General features: G+C 43.3%; 1 protein-coding gene across 1 annotated transcript in view; it reads left to right on the top strand.

Annotated features, from left to right (window-relative positions):
- Positions 1–18,282, top strand: part of LOC126159529 (neuroligin-3-like) — a 42,150-nt gene extending 23,868 nt beyond the window's left edge. Inside the window, exon 2 of the mRNA XM_049916557.1 lies at positions 18,050–18,282. Within this exon, the coding sequence (XP_049772514.1) occupies positions 18,050–18,282 (233 nt within the window). The remainder of the gene's footprint in view (positions 1–18,049) is intronic.
- The last annotated feature ends 794 nt before the right edge of the window (positions 18,283–19,076 follow it).

Genomic DNA, 19,076 nt, shown 5'->3' with positions numbered 1-19,076 from the left:
TGGCATAGGCGTATTTGTCAGGGAAATAGATGCAACTGGGCCCAATTGCAACTTAATCGTCTTGTTTGCCACTTAGAACTTGTTCCTCTGCCTGCATATTGCAGCAGAAGATTTCCGTGATATGGAAGTACTTGACTCGGCTAGCGTATGAGCGAATGGCATCGCCTGCCAATGAACACTTGTTGCGAATGGCATCGCCTGCATAGTGAACACTTGTTGAGAGCGAAGCTGTGCCCGGCGTGCGCAGCATGACATCATTTGGTGTCCTTGCCTTGCTTTCCGCGTAAACACGCAGCTTGAAGGTGACCTCCATGTGTACTCTGAAAGCAACCAACATTACGTAACGAACGATTTTTCCAATCATGCCTCGGAAAATAGAATACAATATTTTCCCAAAGTTTTGTGTCTTGTATGAGGCTGACAATTTTTGCTTCCACTGTTCTTACTATTCTAACTTTTTGTTTCAGCTCTTGAATACTATTCTGTCCATGAGACTGAGTGTCCGGTGCACTAAAAGCAAACTAAATACATGAAGACTCTAAAGCAACCTCTGTTAAGTCCACAACTGTTTGAGGTTCCACAACAGAGAGTACTGTTTTCAAATCGAGGTCAGGCAGTTTTAGAACTGAAGCACGAAAGCGTGCATCAAATACATTGCGAGTAATGGCATCACGTAATATCACGTCACAATAGTTAATTCCACACGAACATCAAAACTTGTAATGTGTTGTGAGACCTCTGAGTTCTGCTTTCCACTGTTTGACATGTCAGGCTGCTGCTTCAGAAGAAAAAGGTTGAACCGAGTAGCTGCTACGTAGGTTTGACAGCCATAATATTCGTCTAACAATTTCACAAGGTCGTCGCACTCGACTTTCTGGGGAACAGTTTCCCCACGCTGTTTAATACGTAGGGGATAAACTTCGAGACCGCAGTTGGACAAGAAATATGCGTTGCACTACATACCAGTTACTTTGTAGGCCGCAAAATGTGCCTGTAATTGCTCCCTGCAGTACGATCACACTTCGTCATGGCTGTGATATGGGCGAAATTTTGGAACACCTACCGGCGGTGGTGGCGATACTTCTTTGTTGACGACGCCCACGAGAAAGACACGCCACAGCGCCTACGTCACGAAGGTCTGAGCACGCTCGGACGCTCAGCTCAGCAGAGCATATTTCTACAACTGTGAATTGGGTATTTACGTACAAACAAGAATAGCATCTTTTACTGGATCCGCTATTGTGCAGTCTTACTGTTTATTAGTCCTAGGACGATAAGAAGTCCATTGGAATTCTAATAAATTGTTATAGCTGTACTGGGTAAAGTAAATCACGTCAAAATGAATATCAGATGCGTGAGACACCACATCTTCTAATAAATGTTTGTTGTATTACTAGTAATCAGTAAGACTCAATAATAGCAGATTACAGTAGAAAATACAATTCTCGTCAGTAGTTTTACAACCACTTACTAGTTAACAGGTGTAGAAACGCAGTTCTTCTGTGGAGCTGAATGAGTGAGCGATCTCAGCCCTACCCTCACCACGGCCTGTCTTTCTCGTGGAACTCCCTTTGTTGAGTGCTGATATGAACTGGGTAACAGTGACTAGCAGACGTTCTACCTACTGCACCTGAAAGTGGGCAAGGTCGCTAAGAGACTTGTAATGTGGCAGCTCGCATATGGTGAAATGCTGTAGGACACACGGCAGGGCAATTGACTAGAAGAAGAGCAACAAAATTTACAGAAAGATATAAGAGGCAGGCAGGCCGATCATCGTCGCCGTTTGTTGAGACCTGACTAAACTACAATCTTCTGGCAACAATTGTGGTCCCCTTAATTGGTCTAGGAGAAGGCTCATTACACCAGCACATTATTACATGAGTGAAGAAAAGATATGGTTAACTTTGACGCATTTCTTTGACACGGGATTGCTGGATAAATTACAACTGCCGCTGAATAGTAAGCACCACTTGACACACCTATTCACAAACTGTTCTCTTGCAGTACAAAATGCTACATTTATGGAAGTACGCATCATCTGAAAAATTAACTGCCACTGGCCTACTGGATGGTGTTGATCACTGCAGCTGAGTTCTCGAACTGGGTTGAGCTTTACCATGTTCAACATCGTACTGACCTCAGTGCGATGGCGCTGATGTTGCAGAGAGAGGCATAGTCTTCTGGAACATCTCCCGTACCTCATTGCGCATTGCAGTGAGCCCTCACTAATGTCTGTGGTATCGATTCGCGCTGGCGACATTGATGCGTCACTGCGATCTCCTGACAACATCGCACTTCCTGCCCCGAATTGCATTTTATGCTGACAATGCGCGACCCCATCTAACAATGCAAGTGGAGGAGCCCTTGGAGCCGGCCGAAGTGGCCGTGCGGTTAAAGGCGCTGCAGTCTGGAACCGCAAGACCGCTACGGTCGCAGGTTCGAATCCTGTCTCGGGCATGGATGTTTGTGATGTCCTTAGGTTAGTTACGTTTAACTAGGTCTAAGTTCTAGGGGACTAATGACCTCAGAAGTTGAGTCCCATAGTGCTCAGAGCCATTTGAACCATTTTTTTGAGCCCTTGGAACGAGAGGGTATTCGGCGAATGGATTAGCCTGCCACTTCCCTCTTATTACACTACTGGCCATTAAAATTGCTGCACAATGAAGACGACGTGCTAACAGACGTGAAATTTAACCAACGGGAAGACGATGCTGTGGTATGAAAATGATTAGCTTTTCAGAGCATTCACACGAGGCTGGCGCCGGTGGCGACACCTACAACGTGCTGACATGAGGAAAATTTCCAACCGATTTCTCATACACAAACAGCAGTTGACCGGCGTTGCCTGGTGAAATGTTGTTGTGATGCCTCCTGTAAGGAGGAAAAATGCGTACCATCACGTTTTCGACTTTGATAAAGGTCGGATTGTAGCCTATCGCGATTGCGGTTTATCGTATCACGACATTGCTGCTCGCGTTGGTCGAGATCCAATGACTGTTAGCAGAATATGGAGTTGGTGGGTTCAGGAGGGTAATACGAAAAGCCGTGCTGGGTCCCAACGGCCTTGTATCACTTGCAGTCGAGATGACAGGCATCTTATCCGCATGGCTGTAACGGATCGTGCAGCCACGTCTCGATCCCTGAGTCAACAGATGGGGACGTTTGCAAAACAACAACCATCTGCTCGAACAGTTAGACTACGTTTGCAGCAGCATTGACTATCAGCTCGGAGACCATGACTTCGGTTACCCTTGACGCTGCATCACAGACAGGAGTGCCTGCGGTGGTGTACTCAACGACGGATCTGGGTGCACGAATGGCAAAACGTCATTTTTTTCCGATGAATCCAGGTTCTGTTTACAGCATCATGATGGTCGCATCCGTGTTTGGCGACATCGCGGTGAACGCACATTGGAAGCGTGTATTCGTCATCGCCATACTAGCGTATCACCCGGCGTGTTGGTATGGGGTGCCATTGGTTACACGTCTCGGTCACCTCTTTTTCGCATTGACGGCACTTTGAACAGTGGACGTTACGTTTCAGATGTGTTACGACCCGTGGATCTACCCTTCATTCGATCCCTGGGAAACCCTACATTTCAGCAGGATAATGCACGACCGCATGTTGCAAGTCCTGTACGCGACTTTCTGGATACAAAAATGTTCGACTGCTGCCCTGGCCAGGCCATTCTCCAGATCTCTCACCAATTGAAAACGTCTGGTCAATGGTGGCCGAGCAACTGGCTCGTCACAATACGCCAGTCACTACTCATGATGAACTGTGGTATCGTGTTGAAGTTGCATGGGCAGCTGTACCTGTACACGCCATCCAAGGTCTGTTTGACTGAATGCCCAGGCGTATCAACGCCATTATTATATCCAGAAGTGGTTTTTCTGGGTACTGTTTTCTCAGGATCTATGCACCCAAATAGCGTGAAAATGTAATCACTTGTCAGTTTTAGTATAATACATTTGTCCAATGAATATCCGTTCATCATCTGTATTTCTTCTTGATGTAGCAATTTTAATGGCCAGTAGTGTATATCCCATCGATCACATGAAGGATTCGCGCAGAAGAGGTAGTGCCAACGACGTCCAGCAGTTGTTATCCGCACTGGTGGAGGAAACGAGCGCCGTACTACAATAACCACAGACCAACGTTGTGGTCAGCAAGTGTGCGTTATAGTGCAAGCATTGCCGTATGCGGCGATCACATACCCTACTATCAACATTTTGTACCGAACAAGGTGGCGAAGTGGTTAGCTCACTGGGCTTGCATTCGGGAGGACGACGACTCAATCTCGCGTCCGGCCATCCTGATTTAGGTTTTCCTTGATTTCCCTAAAATCGCTTCAGGCAAATGCCGTGCTGGTTCCTCTGAAAGGGCAGGGCCGACTTCCTTCCCAAATCCTACGAGACCGTTGACCACGCTGTTTGGTGTCTTCCCCCCAAATCAACCTACCTTCTGCAATGTAGGGGAATCATCATAAATCTCGATGCGATTATTATCTTTGAATAAAAGGAACATTCCTATTCGTCTCATTTCGTACATATTTCAGGTAAGTACTATAATGTACTGTAACAGTTTTTCTGTGTATGGTCTGGCTTTCATTGAGCTATCTTAATTGTCAGTGATGCGTCATACGAACGTTTCTTTCGTCCGTAAGCTTTACACACACTAGTGGGTAGTTAACAATATGCTGCATGATCAGTCAGCCACACTTATATTTACTGTCGTTTTGAGTTTTATGTATTCTACGATATGTCTTACTGAGAGAGACAAGAAATATTGTGTGTGTGCCCGCTCTCAAAAAGATATGAAATATGCATGAATTATAATAGGATTTACTATATAACTAAGCTACTTTCCAACTGAATTAATTGAGTACAAGAACTAGCAACTGTCAAATTCAATTTCCACTAAACCGCAATAACAAATGCCATCACCTAATGAATAATTCTCTCGACCTTCGCTAGTGCACCCTATAATGGAATGATAACTTGAGTTTAATTAGTATCGTAAACGATGCTTCGTTATGGGAAGTACGGACGGATTACTTTCGAAAGCCAGCCCGTGTGGCCGAGCGATTCTAGGCGCTTCAGTTTGGAACCGCGCGACCGCTACGGTAGCAGTTTCGAATCCTGCCTCAGGTTAGTTAGGTTTAAGTAGTTCTAAGTTCTAGGGGACTGATGACCTCAGATGTTAAGTCCCATAGTGCTCAGAGCCATTTGAACCATATGAATTTGAACTTGTTCGTTATATTCATGTCTGTGTTCACATTTTCTATTCCCCTCTCCCCCAAGAGCGTCCGTTATCAAGCTGACGTTTCCATGATGTCTCACCACGTGTCCCATCAACGATACCATTTTCTGGTCAAGTTGTGGCACAATTCTGTTTCCCAGTTTTATTCAGTATCTCCTCGTTAGTTTTTTATCCATCCATCAAAATTTCATTATTCCTCCTAATATTTAAATTTATGTTCGATGTATTTAAACCATGCTTCCTTCAGAATTGCAAACGGTTTATTCCAGTTGAAAATTGAAAATGTTTCTCAAAAGTTACAAATTTTCCCAGGAAGTTCAAAATTTCTTTGAATCGTTGCGTAGAATTCTTTCGTGGTATAAAACTCTGTTAGGCTTTCTTTTGAAAGTAATCAAATGGTCCTCATGGCTCTGAGCACTATGAGCCTTAACGTCTGAGGTCATCAGTCCCCTAGAACTTAGGACTACTTAAATCTAACTAACCTGAGGACATCACACACATCCATGCCCGAGGCAGGATTCGAAACTGCGACCGTAGCGGTCGCGCGGTTCCAGACCGTAGAGCCTAAAACCTCTCGGCCACCCCGGCCGGCCAAGTTCAAATGAATGTAGGTCGCAGAAAAATTTAGTAGGTGAAAAGGCTGGCACGGGATAGCTCGGAGAGACGCATCAAAACATTCTACAATCTTATAATAACTTAACAATAAAAATTAGTACAGCAGGAGTTACGTTTCAACCTTAACAGACCATTCTTGAGAATGAAATATTTTTTATCATCTCATCTTTTGTGTAAGACCATAAATATGACGTCCAAAACTACATTACATCGAAAAATCATAACAACCCAATACTGTGTCAAGCCTCCCATTTGCCCGGCGCAGTACAACAACTCGACGTGGCACGGGCCGAAAAAAGTCCCTTGCAGAAATGTTGAGCCATGCTGTCTCTATAGCCGTCTATAATTGAGAAAGTGTTGCCGCTGCAGGATTTTGTGCTCCAATTCACCTAACGATTATGTCGCATAAATTATCGATGGAATTCATATTGAGCGATCTGAATGGCCAAATCTTCAAATGTGTGTGAGTTCTTAAGGGACCAAACTGCTGAGGTTATCGGTCCGTTGACTTACACACTACTTAAACTAACATAGCCTAACGTACCCTAAACACAACACTCGCAAACCCGTGGCCGAGGGAAGACTCGAACTTCCGGCGGGAGGGGCCTCGCAGTCAGTGACACGGCGCCTTTAACCACGCGGCAACTCCGCGCGGAATGGCCAAATAATTAGCTCGAGTTGCCAGAATATTCTTCAAACCAAAAGCGAACCATTGTTGTCCGATGACAGGGCGCATTTTCATCCATAAAAATTCCATCGTTTTTGGGGACTTGAAATCCATGAATTGCAACAAATGGTCTCCAAGTAGCCGAACATAACCGTTTCCAGTCAATATCTCTCCACTTGGACCAGAAGAGCCAGTAAGTTCCATACGAACACAACTCACAACTTTATGGAGCTACCGCCAGCTTGCACAGTGCGTTGCTGACAACTTGGGTCGAAAGCTTCGTGGGGTCTGCTACATATTCGTACCCTTCCATCAGCTCTTACCAACCGAAATCGGGCTCATCAGACCAGGCCACAGTTCTCCAGTAGTCTAGGGTCCAAGCGATATGGTCATTAGCACAGGACAGGCTTTTCAGGTGATGTCGTGCTGTTACCAATGACATTCGCATCGGTCGTCTGCTGCAATTGCCCACTAACTCCAAATTTCGCTGCGCTGTCCTAACTGATTCGTTCGTCGTACTTCCCTCATTGCCTCATTGATTAATGTGATTATTTCATGCAGTGTTGCTGGTCTGTTAGCACTGACAATCCTACACAAAACGCCGCTGCTCTCGATTGCTAAGTGAAGGCCGCCGGCCACTGCGTTATCCTTGGTGAAAGGTACTGCCTGAAATTTGATGTTCTCGGCACATTCTTGACTCTGTGGGTAACGGAATATTGAACCCACTAACCATTTCCGAAATGGAATGCTCCATCTGTCCAGCTCCAACTACCATTCGGCGTTCAACGTCTGCTAATTCCCACCCTGTTTCTTTTTTTATTATTGTGGTTTTAGGGTGCACAACTACAATGGTCATTAGCGCCCAGACTAAGTTAGGAATGCACTGCGAGGCACAAGGTTAAAACAGCAACTAAAAGGGACACCACTATAAAAGACATATTAACAGGCAAGGGATTAAAGAAGTCGGTAGCTCGTGGTCGTGCGGTAGTGTTCTCGCTCCCGGGTTCGATTCCCGGCGGGGTCAGGGATTTTCTCTGCCTCGTGATGACTGGGTGTTGTGTGATGTCCTTAGGTTAGTTAGGTTTAAGTAGTTCTAAGTTCTAGGGGACTGATGACCATAGATGTTACGTCCCATAGTGCTCAGAGCCATTTGAACCATTTTTTTCGATTAAAGAAAACAGCATAATCAAATGTCCTTAGACAGGTTTGTCAAGTGGATAAAACTAAGTCATCCGCTAAAATGGCATCCAGAGTACATGGCAGGCCAAGATCAACGCGCAGTGTATTAAAATTCGGACAGGACGTTAAAATGTGGCGTACAGTCAGCAACTGCCCACATGGGCAGAACGACGCCGGTGCACCCGTCAGCAGATGGTGATGGCTGAGCCGGCAGTAAGCGGGCCAAAACGACCTCCTCCCGCCGAGAAGGGCGTGAAGAGGTCGTCCAAGCCGTAGGAAGAGGTTTCATCCCCACCCTGCGGCCACAATCACGTCGGAAACCTCTCCACATGAATCATCTGAGTGTAGATGACAACTCCGCTATGTGCTGCCCTTTTATGTCTAGTGTATTTTTGTCACCTCGGCGTATATTCGAAGTTACACGGGACTTTTTTTCGATGCTTAAAGATAAAAATACCATATACCTGATGACGATTATTTCCCACTCAAACCGATAACATAAATAAAATAGTTCACCACAACAGTGATTAGCACTTCAGTTTGGCATTCACTAAATAAATGGTATGTTACTTCAGTTTCCGAAAATGATTCAAAGGGGCGTAATCGGCTAAACATGTCCAGCAGACAAGAATTTTTCGAGACTGGGAGTAGGAAACAATTGAACGTCGATGCTTGGGAGTCGCGCGTCGTTAGCGAGAGGGTGGGCGTTCCGCGACCCCCGGGCCTGCGGTCGCGCTGCTTGATAGCAGATTTACGGCGACACGCTCCATTAAAAATGTCTCCACTGCAACTAGGCCAGCGACGTCGACCGCTCCGCGTTATTTACCGAGCTGTCGATAGCCGCTAGGGCCGACTGCGACGCTCCGCCACGCTCCGTGCGCTTGCATGTGCGACACACGCACGCGACGTACTGTTCCTTCGAAAGGAACCTCCGCCTTCGTGCGTGTACCTGTATACCGTCATATTATTTTACGTAAGCTGTGGTATGGCACGCTCCTATACTATGTGACATGGAACCGCAAACCTTTGTTGCAAGGTACAGTCTTATTACAAGACGGAAGCACTGGCTACAGAGATAACATTTTCAGGCTTCGTTTCTTATTACAGATGTTTCGTATTAACTTTCGTTCTAAAAAACGTAGGATATTTTCACAGCTTAGCTTTCTTCTTAGTCACCATCGTCGTGAGGCGTTGATACTGTCAAGAGCAATAACGAAATCTTAACTGAGGAACACCTTTACAACGTCAGAGTTCATCAGCCTGGGACCCTTACAGGTTTGGATTAATAGACGAAACAGGTAAGATCCAGACAAAAGCGGTGAGTCTCGTTACGGGACTGTTAAGTAGACGCGAGAGCATTGCGGAGATGCTTAACGAACTACAGTGGTATACGCTACAGGAGAGGTGTTGTACATCACGGTGAGGCTTGCAACAGAAATTCAGAGAGTTTACGTTACGGGGAGAATCAGGCAAAATGTTATGCCCTCCTACGTACGTCTCGCGAAATGAGCGCAACTAGAAATTCCCAGAAATTCTTCCAGCGCGCCAACTGCGGGAAGTATCCTCCGCCACAAATCATAAAGTGGCTTGCGGAGTACAGGTGAGGACTGATGTGATTGTTCATTGATATTTATTTGTGGTATTACGTACAGGGGATAGGCCAAGTAATGTGATCAGTAGTTCCGGCTGGTGAGGCCGAGTGGTTCTAGGCGCTTCAGTCTGGAGCCGCGCGACCGCTACGGTCGCAGGTTCGAATCCTGCCTCGGACATGGATATGTGTGATGTCCTTAGGTTAGTTAGGTTTAAGTAGTACTAAGTTCTAGGTGACTGATGACCTCAGAAGTTAGGTCCCATAGTGCTCAGAGCCTTTTGAACCATTTCAACCAATGGGGTGGTTGTATCTGACTGTCAACAGCGCAGGTAAGGCATGTGTCGCGCTGGGACGGTGTGTTTTCAGTAAGAGTTGTTTACGAGTAGCGCGCACTTCGTATTTGTATTAAGAGGCCGAGATCGACGAGCAATGAAAGACGTAACAGAGTTCCGAAGAGGGGACATTTTGAGGGCCCGATTAGCTGGAGAATCAGTAGCCAAGATAGGCAACCTGTTGAATTTTCCAAGAGCAACTGGTTCAACAGTCATGACAGCCTACACAATATATGGGAAGACCTCATCGTGTAAACGAAATAGTGGGTGCAAATCAAAACTAAATGACAGAGATGGTCGTACGCTGACATGAATTGTGTCAAAACAACACAAAACTACGGCGGCTAAAGTGACCTCAGAGCTCAACAGAGATCTTCGAGACGCCCTATCCTCCGATACTGTCCGCCGAGAACTCCATAATGCGAATATTCGCTGACGAGTTGCTATACCAAAACTATTATTGATGACAACCAAGGTAAATGAGCGTAAAACATGGTGTCAGCCTGGACAACTGATCAGTGGAAACACGTCATAAGATCCGACGAGTCAAAGTTTTCGTTATTTCCAGCATCGGGACGGGTTTACGTCTGGAGAATGCGAAAAGAAGCTTATAATACTGATAGCTTGATTCTAACGGTTAAGCATGGAGGTGGAAGTGTGATGGTATAGGTAGCCATATCATAGTATTCTGCTGGTTCCATCATTACAGCCAACGATTTTGTGAAAATTTTAGATGATCATGTGTCTTTCCTGGCGAACGCAGGCGCCGGGCTTGAACGTTATCGGACGCTTGTGGGTGTTACTGGAGCGCAGACTGGAGCAAATATCCGCCTTCCGCGTCACTACAGGAGTTAGAAAAGGTTCTGATCGAAGAGTGGTATAACATCCCACTGGATACTATACAATCATTATATATGCCAGTATCCCAAGAATAATCGCAGCTGTATTACGGGCAAATGTGGCTACAACCACTTTTTAATAAACCATTCCCAAGGAAGTACCGGTGCTCACATTATTTTGCCTATCCCTTGAATGTTTGAGAAATATTCGGCTACCATTTATGTGTCCAGCTATATTTCTTAACAGGCGTATTCGGTACAAATACAAAGAAAAAAGTCATTCTCAGTTGCTGTAGTTGGTTATATCGCCCAGCAACAGTTTTAACATTTGGGTAATTTTAATTCATCGATTATGGACATTGAAAACTCTCGGTACCATGCTGGAAATGGGGGATGAATAACGCACGACGAGAAACTGGGCTGAATATATTGCTAGATATTGTCCTTCACTACCTATTTTACCATGACGTATCCATCGAACAAGTCATCAAATTGTGCAGCTGCGTTAACTAGACAGTAAAAGAACTATGTCTTACAGTTGTGTTATTAAAAGTCAAAGTCTTACAAAAATTAACATCTGTAAACTCCTGACGTTGTACCAACCTATCTTTTATAAAGATGTAATAATTTTACCAACGAAAAAGGCGCCATTAAATTGATCCTTCTTCCCTTTCTGGCAAGGAACGGTACAGATGAAAGTAAATTCACTGTAACGTTTCGCCAATGATAATTGGACAATTCTATTTTAAATTTTGTTTTATTTATAAAATAAGTAACCTACCACTCTTCCTGTTTTACTTATACGATGAAATTAATTTCTGGCCTTATAATTTAAACTGGAAGAGACTTACTTGGCAAGATGTAGGATCGACTTAAAAAAAAAAAAAAAAAAAAAACAACTAACGATAGAGCATTCGTGGCGCTCAATCGATGGTGACTCATCAAACGAGCACCACGAATACTCTATCGTTAGTTCTTTTTTTTTTTTAAGTCGATCCTTCATCTTAATTCAAAGTCCGACTAACCTTTTTGCAAAATAATTTCCTGTATCTGGACATTAACTACGTATTGTTACCAAACGCGCCGTTAACGAACGATGACAGTTTCAACCTAAATATAACTTTCATTCAAGGTGGTAAAGCCAAATCTAAACTTTTCTCAAACTCAAAATAATGTTTATTTACAACAATTACTAATGTAAAAGGCAATAATAACACCTTCCTCTTTTTTTAGTGCTTTTGAAGTTGATCCTATTGTTTGAGTCCTTATCATACATATTAACAAGAATCGAAAGGAACCATTTCAGTTAAAGTCCATTTTTCGTAAACGCATGAAACACAGTTTGTAGTACGTTACGATGTACACAAAGCGCTCGGTAAAGAATAGATCAACGTCTTTAATAAATAAATTTGAACAAGAACAATTAGCTATTAGCAATTGAAGAGGAACGGAAACGCCTGAAAAACAATAAAAAAAAGCTGCAAACGAGGGATTAGTAAAGAAAACAACTCAAGAAGTGAGTGGGTTAAAAAAATGTCTAACAGAAAGTGCGGTAGCAATACGAAATAAACAGCATATAAAAGTAACTTTCAAAGTCTACCCTGAAAATAAACAACTCAAAAAATGGCTCTGAGCACTATGGGACTTAACATCTAAGGTCATCAGTCCCCTAGAACTTAGAACTACTTAAACCTAACCAACCTAAGGTCATCACACACATCCATGCCCGAGGCAGGACTCAAACCTGCGACCGTAGCGGTCGCGTTGTTGCAGACTGAAGGGCCTAGAATCGCTCGGCCACACTGGCCGGCATAAGCAACTCAGTAATCAGTAGAGGAAGTACACTTAAGGAATTGTGAATAGAGCCCACCAGAAAGCATTGGACAGATACATTAGTAACAAGGATCGTGATATTCAAGGTCACCAGTATAGTCTTCAGGTCGTGGTCGTGCGGTAGCGTTCTCGTTTCCCGCGTCCGGGTTCCCAGGTTCGATTCCCGGCGGGGTCAGGGATTTTCTCTGCCTCGTGATGACTGGGTGTTGTGTGATGTCCTTAGGTTAGTTAGGTTTAAGTAGTTCTAAGTTCTAGGGGACTGATGACCGTAGATGTTAAGTCCTATATTCCTCAAAGCCATTTGAACGATTTTTTCACCACTATATAGCATATAAGACTTTGAAAAGCTTAAATAAAACAGAAAATGACACTATTCGTTCAAATAACAATACGACGCACGAGAGGATTACAAATTATAAATACCTATGGTACGGTGCTCAGGAAGAAAAATATCCAGATATAGAAGTAAAATACCTTAATTACATAAGAAATAAAAGAACTCACAGCAGCCTTGAAAACCACACAAATACAAAAGCAGTTGCTCTGGATGCCATTAATGCAGGTTTAATTTAATATGGATGACTGTCACCCTTAAAATATTATATCTGTTTAACACTTGCCACAAGCAAAAATATGTACGACGAAACGCGGAGAAAGCAAAAGCAAAATCGATGTATAAGAATGGGGAAAAAGTACATGTGAAAAATATGTAGAGGTAAGCCTGCTTCCATTTTACAACAAATTATTGTAAAGCAGAGAGAGGGTAACGAGCGTACAGACATTGCCATTATCGATTTGGAGAAAGCTTTTCATAATGTCGTTAGAGAAATGTTATGGAGAGTAATGGAGCACAGATATTACTCTTTTTAACTCTGTAAACGATATATAATAAGCTGCGAGAATAACTGGCTTGGTTTCTTATATTCAGCTTTGAATCTCTGAAGTGATCAAGATTGTTAGCACTAGCAAACAGAATTTCGTAAATTAAAATGCAGGCAGCTTATGAATAATTACAGTGAGCCTTCCACTGTAAGACCTGTCAATAGCATAACAAGCGTACTAATGGTACAAAATTAAAGAATATTACACAATACTGGTACAAAAATGAGTAATTATTCAGACTTAAAGAAATTTACATTGACACATGCCTCTAAACAGATAGTGGCTACATGTAGCGAAGATGAATAGTGAAGTTACAAGTGAAGTGTGTCAGACAAAAGACGGATATTGTTTTACAACAATAACATTTTCTAAACTGATTGCTCCAGATTTTTCAAATTATGACTGCATGTCTCATATTGACATGTTTTTTCTTCATCATAAATAACACGTTTCTAGTCAGACTACTGTATTTGCTCCAAAATAAAATAGTTTTCTTAAAACAAGAAAAAAGGAGAAAATTACTAATATGTCGTTGTACCCTTACAGTGTACATCATATATCAAAATTCAGTATAATGAAACCCGAGTAATCTTTCCTGTAGAAGGCCCATACCCAGAACCAGCACAAATAAATAAATAAGTGAGACAAGGCTGTAGGCTATTCCCTAAGCTATTCAATATATACACTGACGATGCAGCTCGCAGACTCAATTCTAAATCAGTGGGTACAATACAACTAAACAATTTGGTGGTGCTAAAACCACATTATGACCCTCTTCAACTGTCAGTAGCCTCTTTCAATCAACAGACTAGGTTGGCATGTAAGCTTTTGTTCTGTACGTATCCCTTGACGTTTCCACTGGGACATCGGAAACAGTGGACTTCAGGATTTTTAGGAGTGTGGAAGTCTTGCGTACAGACGTATGACACAAGTGACTACCAATCACGTGACCACGTTCGAAGTCCGCGAGTTCTTCGGAACGCCCCATTCTCTTCTCTCACGATGTCTAATGACTACTGCAGTCACTGGTATGGAGTGCCGGGGAGTAAGTAGCAGCACAATGCACCTAGTACGAAAAACGTATGTTTTTGGGAGTGTCCGTGTTGTGTACATAGTTCCCCGTAGTCAGCGCGTACACAACTTTCCCACTAGAGCGCGCCCCGCTAAGCACAGCAGCACAGGCGCAGCGCTCGTCCGTGTCCGCACTACAAGATGGCGCTGCCATAGAGACGGACCAAATTCTGCTTCCGCCTATCTGCGTATTAATATGTAACGCAGCCAATGAGATTGCTGCTAACGTAGAACCTTTTCTCCTCGCGGGTTACACTCGCGCAGTGATACATGTACACACGAGGTATTATAACGAGTGTACAGACGTCCGATTAGTCAGTCTGCGTTAGTCTGTACCAGTCTGCATTAGTCTGTACCAGTCTGCATTTGTCTGCACCAGTCTATGGTCAAGTTTCAGTCTGCGCCTAATAAGATTACCATATTCCTGTACATAGTCATGAAGATAAATGTATAGACACTTTTGTCAAGTATCAGAGATATATGTGAGAATAAGATTAACGTACCAATACCAAAGGAACTTCAGATTATCAATTGTAAATAGCATCCATTACGGTCGGAGGAAGGCAACGGCAAACCACCTCCATTAGGACCTTGCCTAGTAAGGCGGTGTGGGTCTCCCGCATAGTTCCCCTACGCTCTGTAAAGAAGCATGGGACTTCATTTCCATTTTTTTCCAAATAGCTTCCACAAGTTAAATAATTTATATGCTTGTTATTATTTTAATAAATGTGTGTGAAAATTAATAAAGTTCTGTTTAACCTTCCGTCGGGCGCGGCTGTTTAAATTGATACACCTCGAAGTTTACTGTAAATTATTTGTCAACGAGTGGCAGCACTGACGCCTGCTCGCTAGTAGCTAACCTTTTCCGAACGCTTGTCGCTGTTGTGTACTTCAGTGTCGATACTACTGCTTTGTTGTCGATATATGTGCTGATTGATCAGTTTGATACACTGCGCCCGTTCGTGTTGCATTTCAACAATTCATTTCTTTGGTTATCAACATAACTTAGTAAGTAGTACAATGTTACTATACAATGTGTAATGCACTTATTTTCTTTTTGGACCGTTTAATCGTCAGTTAAGAATGTTTGAGTGTCAGATATCAAATTGATACACTGCGCCTGACTGCATTATTTTAAAGGAATTTTATTATTTTAGGTGTGAGACACTTGATCATGGCAGGCTACAGTAAGACGTACAACCTCCTTGACCCAAATCATATTGCAGAAATACAAAAACTGTTGTTCGAAGAGGATAATGATCAAGTTCATTTTGAAGATGAAGTAGACACAGATTGTGATGACGCAGTTGAAGTTCGGCAGGAAGATTCATAAACAGAGGAAGACGACAGTGAAAACGACGAGGAAATACTTGAAGAAAGCCAGCATTATTATACTGGAAGCGACAAAGAGACAAAATGGAATAAAGTTCCACCATCGCAGAGAGTACGTTTCAGGGCCCATAATATTATTCGAAAGTTACCTGGTCCTATAGGTGCAGCGAAAGCATTGAGAACGCCTATGGAATGTTGAAATTGCCTCATAGATGACGACATTTTGTCGATTATAGTTCTGTATACCAATCAGTATATTGAGAGCATCAATAGATATTATTGAATTAAAAGCTTTCATTGGTCTTCTGTTTTTGGCTGGTATTAACAAAAGTAACAGACAAAGCTTAGAAGATCTGTGGGGAAGTGATGGGGATGGAATTGAAAAAATTCGTCTCGTTATGATCATCAAACGTTCAAATTCATCATGCGGTGCCTTAGATTTGACAATCGTGTGACTCGTGATGAAAGGAGAAAATTAGACAAGATAACAGCGATTAGGGAAATATTTTCTCTGTTTGTACAGAACTGCCAAAAACCCGTCACCCTCGGAGAGAACGTTACAGTAGATGAGAAACTTGAAGGATTCCGTGGAATGTGCAGTTTTCGCCAATACATACCTAGCAAACCAAACAAATATGGAATTAAGATATATGCTCTTGTGGATTCCCAAGTATTTTATCTCTATTATCTGGAAATATACGCTGAGCTGCAGCCAGAAGGATTGTACCACGTTAGCAATAAACCTTCAGATTTTGTTCTGCGACTATGTGAACCAATTTATCAGTCAGGCCGAAATGTGACAGCAGACAACTGGTTTACTAGTATTGGTTTGATAGAAGAGCTAAGAAGAAAAAATCTTTCTTTTGTTGGGTCGATGAGGAAAAACAAGCGTGAGATTCATCTGGAGTTTGCTACCAGTAAAGGCAGGGTTGTCCATAGTTCACTTTTTGACTTCAAGAAAGGCTGTACTCTAGTTTCCTACGTTCCTAAAAAGGGGAAGTGTGTTATCTTGGCATCAAGTTTGCATGAAGATAATTCAGTAGATGCTGACACTGGAGATAATCAGAAGCCATCCATTGTAACATTTTACAATAGAACCAAAGGTGGAGTCGACACTACAGATAAGTTGACCGCTTCATACAATGCAGCAAGAAATGTGTGCCGTTGGCCCATGGTCATATTTTTTTGCAATGATCAATATGAGTGGAATCAATTCACAAATAATTTACTATGGTAACAACGAGAATTTTATCCGAAGATTAGGATTCCTGAAGCAACTCTCACATGCGTTAGTTCTACCTCACTTGGTTCGTAGATGCTTGGACACCTCAGGAATTCACAGACATCTTCAACTGCGGCTACAACAATATAGGCCAACGTGTGAAGAAGAAGCAGAAGACACAAGCGGAAACGAAGAACAAGGGACTGGGGTCAAGAGGAAAAGGTGTAATACCTGCACAAAGAAAAAGACCAAATATTGTTGCAAAATGTGTCAGAAGCCTGTCTGTTTGATACACATTGAACCTTTTTGCTCTGAATGCGGAAAAATTCCGCATTTGCTACCACAGTCAAAAAGTGACGATGAAACAAATGAATGAGTTGTAATATCATTGTTGTTCTGCTCCAGTGTCATAACAGCCTTTCTGTAAAGATAATTGTCATTTGTAATGTGTTTCATTAGTGAAATATAATGAAGAAGCAAATGAAAAAGCGACGTTTTTATCATTTGTTGCTAAAGCCAAACTTTGACGATAAGAAATCTGAATTATGAATATTTCCACTGCAATTGTGCTCGTATGTCATCTTTTTCTTTCTTTAAATATATTTGGCACTTATGTTTTGTGAACAGAATTTAATACATGATCACGTGAATAAACGGTGTGATCAATTTGATACACCGCGCCCGATCTCGCTGCGACAAACACCGCGCCCGACAGAAGGTTAAAGTTGGTCACCGTCAATCTGCTACTCTAAGCGTGCAAGTGGCATTTCTATCGTCTGACCTAACGGCAGAAGATAAACACGCCACGATAAGACCACGAGACATATTGCTCACACTCGCCTACTTCGTTAGAGCGACAAGTCAAATAATCTGATGGTGTGTGTACTGATGGTCTTACAGTACGCACACCACGGTCCGGATAGTTTTGGTGACATAGTGTATACGATCTGTGGGAAAACTGCCTTCTTATTACGCCGCTTCTAAGAAATTTACCCGCAATGCTTATTACGCTTACTTAAGCCTAGAAAACACCCTTCGGTTTACCTTTATTTTTGCTGTCGGACCTGGCATTGCGCAAACACCGTCTTGCGAATTCTTGGCGCGGCTGCCGGCTGAACTAGATATCGAGTCCGGGTCGAATGCTAAAGGGAGCAGACCGGAAGCCGGTCACGTAATTCAAGGATAGGGTGAGGCGAGATGATTGGGCGTTGCGATCCCCACAGTCTGCGGTGGCCGCGAGCACGTTACGCTGGCGGGCTCCAGACCTCCGACGCTCACCGCATACCACCTGCTGGGCTCCGCTCCGCGAAAACGGCAGCACACTCCTGGGGTCGCACTGCTGCCTGTAGAAGGCCGCCGTCTCGATATTAGCCCTGGAGGCGGGCGCAAGATACCGTCTATCGTGCTATTGCTGCTGTGGTCGTCCTGCGGGTCACCGTTCTTGCTGCTGGATTAAGTGAACTGGCAAATTTAGCGCCCTTGCTATACCGAAATCGGTAGTGCGATACGACGCTATCGTTCTTGCGCCAGAAGTGAGTATGACTTCGACGACTACGCGCGGTACGGGGACGATGCATAACTATCGTTCACTGTTTCTATAAGGAGAGTCAGTGTATGAGACACTCGATCTTCCACTACCTGCACTCTACCAATTTTCACCGGCCCTTCTCGTATTTCAGCACAGTCAGGGAGAGAAAACGCTGCGAAGAACCGTGAAGCTAGAGTCTGAAACACCCCAGTTTAATTCCTTGACTGGATTTTGTGTAATTTACCGAAGCCGCCAAACAGTTAATTATTACAGGGTGTTTCAAAAATGACCGGTATATTTGAAACGACAATAAAAACTAAACGAGCAGCGATAGAAATACACCGTTTGTTGCAATATGCTTGGGACAACAGTACATTTTCAGGCGGACAAACTTTCGAAATTACAGTAGTTACAATTTTCAACAACAGATGGCGCTGCAAGTGATGTGAAAGATATAGAAGACAACGCAGTCTGTGGGTGCGCCATTCTGTACGTCGTCTTTCTGCTGTAAGCGCGTGCTGTTCACAACGTGCAAGTGTGCTGTAGACAACATGGTTTATTCCTTAGAACAGAGGATTTTTCTGGTGTTGGAATTCCACCGCCTAGAACATTGTGTTGTTGCAACAAGACGAAGCTTTCAACGGAGGTTTAATGTAACCAAAGGACCGAAAAGCGATACAATAAAGGATCTGTTTGAAAAATTTCAACGGACTGGGAACGTG

Source organism: Schistocerca cancellata, chromosome 2 (genome assembly GCF_023864275.1).
Source record: "Schistocerca cancellata isolate TAMUIC-IGC-003103 chromosome 2, iqSchCanc2.1, whole genome shotgun sequence".
NCBI classification, from domain to species: domain Eukaryota; kingdom Metazoa; phylum Arthropoda; class Insecta; order Orthoptera; family Acrididae; genus Schistocerca; species Schistocerca cancellata.
This window is presented reverse-complemented; position numbering and strand designations above follow the sequence as displayed.